Raw genomic sequence first — 9,760 nt, 5'->3', positions numbered from 1 at the left:
CGGGACGTTCCCAAAGCATTATTGACGCAGCGTCTTGTTCCCTTCTCAGGGAACTGGACATTCTTTACGTTCCCAGAACCAACACTGATTATTTGGAGAACGTACTTGTAACAAAACTCTGTTAGCTGGGATGTTGGTTGCCTTATGGGCAAGAAAAATGTATAGAAGTGTTGATATTGAACTAATATGTCTTTTTCATAGTTTTACCTCCTGCAGGTTATTAGACATGTAATAGGAGAATTTCAAGACATGATGGTGGCTAAAGATAAAGACTGCTTTTGAAGATTCAAGAGAAAGTCTGGATAACAAAGGTTAAGTGAATTCAGCATTACAGTGTAAATTGCAGGTTAACCACCATAACCAATTAATGTGTAAATTAAAGTGCTCAGTATGTATATATTTAAACATTTCTGTCTTAAAATGCGTTAAAATAACATTTATTGGGGTTTCTTCAAAGGTAGCATGTTTTTTTACAGTAAGGGTGATGACGTCATAAGAGGGAGTAGCAACCCATAATCTGCTAGATTCCTACTGTTTGTGGATTGACTATGGAGAACGACTGGGAGACTGCCAAAAAAAATTCAATGCAGGAAAACCCCTGGACTGGTTGTATAACGTTGGATAGAATGATGGTCCGGCCATCGCGTATCATCACACATAAGGTACACACTGTGAAGTAATTTGCAAAAAAATTTTAGAGAAATGAAAACGGGTCGCACCACAACCATTATTTGCACTCGCACAAATGCCCCCAAATATATTTTTAGGTCGCACAGATTAAATTGGTCAAAATGGTCGCAATTTCGAGCCTTGAATTATAAATGTCCATACACTGCGAATGAGCTATGGAAGTCTCTATGGAAAAATGGAAGGATCAGTAAGTTAGATACCGTAATTTTTTTAAAGCGCTCAGTTCATTCAGTGAGCAAGCGTTAAAATGTTCTGTCCATTTAGTTGTGAAATATAACATGTGAAAGAAAACTCAAAGATGTATCCAACCCGACGCGAAAAGAAATCTCAGTCTATTGATCCGCTCTTTGGGTGGCCCGCCATCTGATTCTCTCCTCGAATGCGCTGTTCAGTGTTTAGCGTCAGTGATTCAATAACTCGAACACAGTAGGGATGGGTAAATGAAGCCTATTGAAGCACTGAGGCTTTCCCCTGAATGTTTTGGTTAAAGATTCAAAGAATTCGACTCTTTCGAATTCGAGTGTCGAAAACAGTCAGAAAACAAATTTATAGCTGCATGTTTATGAGCAGCTGAATGCACAGTGCCATTACTTTATCTATTAAGCACAAATAAAAGACTGACAACGCTAAATGTTCAGTTTTCTGATAATATAATTAACATATTAAAGTGTGGCAATAAAATATTTTTGCTAGCTAGGTCTCCAATATAACTGCTAGCCTACTTGCCGTTAGACTAACGGTAACCGACGGTAACTATAGGCTTGGAGTCCCTCTTATGACGTCACGCCCAGCCTAGTGGAAGGGAGAGGGAGTGCTTAAAACCACTGTAAAAAGTACCAACTTTCCATATTATATTCAGCATTTTGGTATAAAAAACATACAAAACACTGGTGGGCGGTTCTTATCTTTATGTTTAATAAGCACATTGCATTATATTCGTGAAAAATGTAACCTGCAATTTACACTTTAAACTAAAGATAACCTAGGAATGCTCATAGCATAATGTATTTTAGATTGTCGTAATGGTTCTAATTTGGAAGTTAAACATCCTTGTGTGGAAACATTAACCTTTGTGAATGTTTAAGAGTTCTATATTATATATTACATTATGTCTAAGTTACGGTCTTAAGAGGCTGTAGAAAAGATTCATTGTGCAGTAAGAGAGAGAGAGACTGTTTGAGTGGAGGCAGGAATGGTGTTACGTCTGACTATAATCTGCTAAAGCTTAAACAAAACAAAGCAATTGTATTTGAACCAAAACAATCCAGCTGACTTTTCTAATAACAAATGAATAATGAACAAATTATTTGAAACTGTTTAAGAGACCATGCTAAAACTAGGTAAAACCTGAGGAAAAGAGCAAACCTTGAAAATGAGCAGTTCATAATCATGTGTGTCTAGTAGCCTATGTGTGTCTAGCATCACAGTGTGTGTGATGGTGACTGCACTGTATGTTTCATAGGTATTAATTTGGGGAAATATTCTGTCCTGATTGTGTGTATATTGTGTCATTATCCTCTGGAATGAATGTTTTTATGGAAGTAAAATAATGACAAATGTTTTTGAAACAAAACGCTTGTTGAATTGTAGGCTACTACTTGAAAAAAAATATGCATTGCATTAACCCTGCTTGCATTTTAATGCATCGTATTTTTAGGGCTTGCATTTTTATGGCCTGAAATTCACCATGGTTGTATATTTAAGCTGTGAATATTTCAATTCAAAACATTTAAACACGTGTTTATATTAATTAAAAATTCAATAATCCATATTCACCTTTCAGATTTCACTTGCAAAATATTCATTCTGTTTAAAAATACAACCTATACTATTCAACAGGAAATTGTCTGTCCTTTTTATTTTGATAAACAAATTCACTTCCATAAATGAAGTGGTTCAAATTCGACAGAAAATTCAACCTTCGACATGGGGAACGGCAGGAATATCAGTAGATTGCCGATTGATGATCTCCATAGCTGTTAGTCGATCTCACCAGCAGGGGGTGCAAGCGGCTGTTGACGAAGAAAACTTTATAGCAACTATGAGAGAGTCATTCATTCATTCATTCATTCATTCATTCATTCATTCATATAAACATTCATTCATTCATTTACAGAAATGGAGCAAGCAGTAATTAGGCTATTTGTGATGATTATCAGGGCTAGTATATGCAAAGGCTGATAAAGACACAAAAGCTGTGTTAACATTTAAGTCTTCGCTGTTCCTTTTGCACCTACATGTAAGCAGCTTTCTCTACCGTGAACGAGGTTATAATGTTATTCCCCGATGCTGATGTACAGATCAAACGTTAAATCTGAGGTAGACATATTTCTCTCGGTTGTTTAGTTTTCTTTATATCCCGGGCGCTGTGCTGCATGGGGATTCCCTCAATATGTCATTCTCTAGGATTCCCCTGCAGACAGGACACAGCTCAATGGACGAATACAGTGATATAAAAGACCAAACTCGCACCTTATTGGGGATGTAGGCTATAGATATAGGAACAGGCAGACAGACAGTTTAAAGCTAAGCGATTCCCAGTGAAATACTGGCATAAAGTTGGCTTGACACTGTATATTTGATATTGCACATTTAGGGACAGACTCTAAAGTTACATACTTTTTTTTTTTTCTTATGTGGGCTATAATGACTGTGAATGGATATGTGTTGAAAAGAAATAATGCTGAGCGTTCAAGGCACTTCAGTGGGTCTTTAAGTGGTCTTAAGTGGCCTTTTATTTAATATTTTTTCATCTGTAAGTCCAGTTTTTCTATTTTACTTTTAATATTTTAATCAGTGGCGGCTCCTGCAAAATCTCTCAGGGGGGGCAAATGTTTGGATGATTGATAAGGATAAGGTCCACCCATGCAATGGATAAATTAACAGCTTAAGCATGTAAAGGCAACTTCACTACTTTAATATTAATGAAAAATAAAGTGACTTACAATAAATCTCCTTTTTTGTTTCTATGAGTGTTAACAATTCGGCAGCAAGTCAAAATCAATTCAAACAAAGCCCAGCCAGGATGCAAATTTCGAAAAACCTTTACTCCAATTTCAATTTAATAAAAAAAACAACTGAAATCACATAACTCACTATTTACGCTACTTTTAGCTACGCACTTTTCAAACCTTAAACACATCAAAATTCAAGCACTTTCAAGGATCAAGCACCTGTACGAACCCTGCAAATTACTCACTATTTACACTACTCACTATTATTACACTGTTTACATCACATTACTCGCTTAATACACTGTTTACTTATACTGAAATTTTGCCCTTCTCTCTTTCAAAGTAGCAAAGTGATCAATTACTCTCTCATTGAAAGCAGGCATGTTCCTGACTAGTTCCCTCTCCATGGAAAGCATAGCCAGTGCATTCAGACGTTCCTGTCCCATTACATTTCTCAGGAATGTCTTGATTCTCTTTAAGGTTGAGAAACACCTCTCAGCTTCAGCAGTTGTCATTGGAGTGGTTATGAGGATGTTCAACAGAGCAACAGTCTCTGAAAAAGTATCCTGGAGGTTGTACTTCAGCAAAACCTGGTACAGCGCCAGTGCACCACAACAGCCCTTGAATTCTGGACTCTCATAAATGAGAGACAGTTCAGTCTTCAGCTTCGCCTTATTTAACATAGGGTATGCCCTGGCAGTGATGTTCAGAGCCTCAACAGGGAATGTATGGCCATGCTGTTGAAACATCTCTCCTTGAAGCAGCGTGGCACTTACAAGGTGGTCGGTAAAGGAGAACCTTTCTTTGGTGTGGACCAAGATTGTGTCGCAGACCTGACAAAATAAATACATTTATTTTAGTTATAAAATAAATTACTTCTTATAATATAAATATGGAGATACAAGGTTTCCATCCCGACAGCAACAATGTATCAGGCAGAATCCATATTTTATATCTCCATATATTTTCAAACATTAATGCTATTGGTCACCCTTTACATCTGTCAATGTGTTTTACAAATATTTAACCAATGAAAACCATTAAAAGAGCTTGGAAATTATTTTGGGGAAAAAACAGGTTTTCTTTCGTTTCCTGAAAAGTAACAGTTTTGGACATACAAGGCTTCTGTCCGACAGCGATGATTTGTGTGTGTGTGTGTGTTATTACATTAATTAACATTTTACCACAATTCAAGCTCAAATGGAGTTTGACTAGGGTTTTTGACCAGTAAATGTATTTTCAATCCACTCAGATAGTTTATTTTATTAAAGATTCCACTAGGTGGCGACAAATAATATTGTTGACGTGTAGGATAAAGATTGTGTTGCTGTTCGAATGGAATGTACAAATTTCAAAGTACAATGCTAGGAGTAAAAAAGACTGCTACCATCCTTTCCTAAACTGATTGTAAAAACAAAGTGAGATTTTCCAACACTCGAGTATTTAAATGGTCAGCAATAAATACCTCTTTAGACAGCCTCTGCTTGTCTTCTTCTCCCAAGGCCCTCCTAGATCTTGTTCCTGTTGCTACTTGCTCCTGCTCCTGAAATGAGCTCTGGTCCCTGAACACAGATAGATCAACAGTGTTTTGAATAAAACTATTTTATGAATAGTGTCATTGACAATACTTATTCATGTCTTAGAAAAACAGAAGCAACACAAATAGTCTGTTTTATATATATTTTATGAGAATAGCTCAAAAGATATAAAAATTGCTGGCTAAACTTTGTTACAGACAAGGTAATTACAATTTCCAAAGATGCAGAGGATTAAATTAGTTCCCTACTTTTAAGTGTCTAAATCTTGTTACCATATAGCATACATTTTTAAATGACACGGTCCTATATTGAGAAGGTATGAACAATATTATATGATCTTACCTGATGGACTGCACTTTCATTGTGAAGTTCTGGAGGGCTTGTTTGATGAAGACTGCATCAATGTTCTTCTTCTGCAGCTGCTGGTACATCACGTCGACGTGAGGCATGATTTGATGAAACAGATGCAGAAAAAACTGAAAGTCTTCATCTTGCAGCATCCTCAAGAAGCCAGATGCCTCCCTCACCGTGTTGCTATCAAATGAGCTGTCCGTCGCAATAGATCTGAAACACTCTGTAAGGTCATCTAGGTTCTCGTATACAGTGTTCACGATTCTGCTATTGAAGTTCCATCTTGTGGATGAGGCTCTTGGCAGCCTTCGTGCAACAATCTCGTCGAGAATAGTAGTACGTTTTGGTGACCGGGTAAAAAAGCTGGTAATGCCACTCAGATCAGAAAAGAATACTCTAACTGCTGGAATTTGAGATGTAGCTTGCTGCATGATTAAATTCAGCTGGTGTGCATAGCAATGCACATAATGTGCATTTTCATAATGTTCACGCACCTTTTGCTGCACACCAGCCCGCTCTCCCCTCATCACACTTGCCCCGTCGTATGCTTGCGCGATGAGTTTAGGTTTGTCATCCTCAGTGAAAAGACTGTTCAGCCTCTCCAGAATCACACTGGCAATCGACTCCGCTGTTGTATTCAAGATAGGGATGAACTCATAGAAACGTTCTTGCACAGCATGGTCCCGGTCAATGTATCTGAACACAAGCACTAACTGGGTCTGTGTAGAAACGTCAGTGGTCTCATCTGCTTGAATTGCTACGAATCTAGCTGACTTCACCTCTTCCATTATATGCTCCCTGATGACTGATAGCATGCAATCCAACAGCTCATTTTGTACCGTCTTTGATGTACCTTTAAAGACTGTGGCAGTTTTCAAGTGCTCCTCAAACACCTCGTCTAGCGATGCTACCAAGTTGACCAGTCCACGGAAAATGCCAGCGTGGCTTGAGCCTTCGCTCTCATCTTTGCCCCTCAATGCTAATTCGAACAGGCCACAAAACTTCACGCAGTCGATAAGACGACCTAGAATGTGGCGGTTCTTACTAACCTCGTCATTGTGACGACGTACAGCTATCCGGTAACTGTCGTCCAACTGTGTGGCAATATTGACCGTCCCGAAAGCCGCCAATTTTAGGCAACTGTCCATATGCATCTTCGCCGTTTCATGCTTTTTCACCTTCTCCGAGAGATGATGCATATCGGTGACACCTGTAGTTGTCCATGCGATGTCCGTCCCGTTCTCGGGATGGAAGAGAATGCAGGGGTAGCAGAATAAAGCATTAGCTACTTCGCAACCTGCTAGCCATTTTGTCCGCTCGTACCAGTTCCTCGAGAATCCTCTATTATATGATTTCCCGCCCTTTGTAGATACTTGTTTTATTTTTAAATTTGGTCTTGGTGGTCCTAACTCTTTAATTGACAATTTATCCTGATTACTACGACGGCTAAATGGTATTTCTTTTAATGAAACGATAGAATGAATGTTAACTGCGTTCGCCATGACGTTGCTCAAGTTCAACTGGCCTCAACTCGCGAAATGCCGCGAGATGTCCCAACAGTCTCTCTTGCTCTCGCTCTCGTTCTCTTTTTTATTTTTTTAATCACATTTGATAAAGATATTAAAGTAGTGTTTCATTTTTTCTTGTTGTTCAAATTCAAAATTGTTTTCAAATATTATTTGTCACTTAATCTTAAAGATTTTTAATAGGGTAAGTTTGTTCCCACCAATCGCTGCACAAGTTAAGGATACGTATGATGACGTAAGCACGTTAGGGCGAGCCCTCCCGGAACCCATAGAGAATGCATTGCAGTGCCTGCAGTTCGAAAAAAAACATCTTTGAATGTAAGTCTATGGGAACACTCTGGGCGATTCTCAGCCAGACTGAAATCGCCCAAAAAGAGGCGGTACTCCACAGAACGTGACTTGGCGCTGATTGGACTATATCCAGAGGCAGAACATACAGTCACGGCTAGCGTAACTCTGTGGTTGAATGAGATTATGAATGTGATTGAAAAAGTCCCTTCCCTTTCACACTTTGGTGGTGCGTCGCCCAATCGCCCTAATGAAGAAACCGCCCCTGATTTTAATTACACTACAAGTGTACAGTACAATTAAGTGCACTTCTTTTCACAAGAGATTGCATGTTAATATGACAGTAACTTGTTTAAAGGGGAACTTAACTATTTCAACTTAACAAATCCGTTTAGAAATCATTTGGATGGTTAACCTTTTCTGGTGAGAATGGTGACTTTCCCCACACCCCCCAGCGTTTCCCGGCGGAAAACCAACCTTGCAACATGGGGACTAACCTTTCTTTTACTGTCTATGGGACTAATTCACGTGCTATGGTAATTATGGTAATTATGGTAAATACCAAAAGCCGACGTGGAAAATGCACATGAAGACTTTGACCTTTTCAAAATGGCGGAGAGCAACGCAATTGTCGTGAATACTGTTAGCGGATAGTTTTTGTAACAATGTTGTGTCATTAACAATTATAATATAATGCGTTAACACTCAATGTTCAACTTCGCCGCAATTTCCTTGGTTCATATTTAATCATTTTATGTAATTTTTTTAAAATTATTAATTATGTTTTAATAATCAGAATAGCACCACATTTACGGTTTTTTGTTTTGTTTTGTTTTTATGTAAAGATAAAAAAAGATACTCTACTGACACAGACCTTGCGGGTACTACATTACGACAACAAAAGCACTTGAACACAACACACTGGTAAATACCAGTTCACAAGTGGAAAATATCATCTTTTCCAGAGCACATGAAGGCAGCATAACGTCTCGGTAAGTTGGAAATAGGAAGTCTCGTGAGAAGCGAGAACGAGCGAGAAACACGAACTGCTTTACGGCAATTCAACATAAACACAAACGCCATATGATACTGTGTATGATATATTACCCCACCTCGGTAGACATCGCTCCACACGATAAAGTTGGCCGGCTCCCATAATAACAAATGCACATGAGCAGGGGTAGAAAAGGGGAGGAGGGTGCTGCAAGTGAGATTTTTTTTACTACAGTGTTGTTAAATATACAGCCCACAGCTGTAGGGGGAGCTCGTTGAGAAAACACACGACAACAAAAGTGAAAATCAGCGAAGAAATGGCTAGAGTTGCCTTGTTTCCCTTTAAAGGGGACATATCATGCTAAATCCACTTTTTTAGCCCTTAAATGCATTTTGTTGTATATTTGGAGTATTTAGAAGTACAGAAAAGTTGAAATTATTCTCTTCAGGTGCTTCGTTGATATCTTTATATTCTGTTTTGGCCTTATTTTTCAACCTGTTCCGATTTTTCTGTTATCTATGACGTTTTGTGAACTATTACGTCAAAGTATTTGCTGCGGAACTGCCAAATAAGGACATTGACTTCCAGCCCAACACTTCAAGCAATCCGCCATTTTTATTTCTCGCTGCAATTTGGTAGTCCAAGCTAAAAGATGCAGAAGTTACGAGAGGGTAAGTTAAAATGTTCGGTTGTTGGATGTAGTAACCCACACGCTTCATTACACCGTCTAATGTAGATGAACTGCCGCACTTGTGACAGGGCGCATGTTTAACTGAAAGAACGAGCAGAGAGAGAGAGACCCGGTCGCGCGCACGCACTCTCTCTCTCTTCGGAGCCAGTGAAAATGTAAACAAGACACCGTCTCCAAACTAGACGCTGTCTTGCTCTCTCTCCCTCGCACATATTAATCAAAATACAAAGTACAGTCTTCAAGAACATGCAAATTTGTCATTTATTTCAGTAAAAACTAATGGAGAACAGTTCTTGTGTTCAGTGTGCAAAGACAATGTCAAAATCAAATAAGGTGAGGATGTTTAAGAAATCAAGCACTTTCCACTTCTATGGGCTACGTGCACAGGCAAAGGCAGGGGCGTCAGACAGGGGGCAATAGTGTAACTGAGTAACAGGGGCCCTTGGCGAAGGGGAGTGTTGTGAGGGGCCCACCCCTTGGTTCTGTGACCGGGGCCCAACATTTGGTGCTACGCCCCTGGGCGAAGGAACAACCTTCCGGTTTGTCTAGAAGTTGGCGTATTCATTTCCGGTTGTTCTATTTACATCCTAGCAACCAAAGCGGAGCCGTCGGCGTTGTTCGCAAAATGAGTGGTGCTGGTGTACAAAAGAAGCACAATGTACGTGGTACATTTAAACTGATGAAAACTGTGGCCGGCTCAAAGGATCACTGCTGTGTGCCAAGTTACT

General features: G+C 39.1%; 1 protein-coding gene across 1 annotated transcript; it reads right to left on the bottom strand.

The window, feature by feature from the left end:
* Positions 1 to 3,949: 3,949 nt before the first annotated feature.
* Positions 3,950 to 6,732, bottom strand: LOC307171728 (zinc finger MYM-type protein 1-like; the record flags this gene model as incomplete). Its single annotated transcript, XM_079893523.1, has 3 exons — positions 3,950 to 4,477; positions 5,110 to 5,206; positions 5,525 to 6,732. The coding sequence occupies 3 exons, from the start codon at positions 6,730 to 6,732 to the stop codon at positions 3,950 to 3,952; spliced, it is 1,833 nt and encodes a 610-aa protein (XP_079749649.1).
* Between the last annotated feature and the right edge of the window lie 3,028 nt (positions 6,733 to 9,760).

The sequence above is a fragment of the Squalius cephalus genome, assembly GCF_949319135.1.
Source record: "Squalius cephalus genome assembly, chromosome: 1".
NCBI lineage: Eukaryota > Metazoa > Chordata > Actinopteri > Cypriniformes > Leuciscidae > Squalius > Squalius cephalus.
Note: the sequence above shows the minus strand (reverse complement) of the source record. Positions and strands in the feature narration are given on the sequence as shown.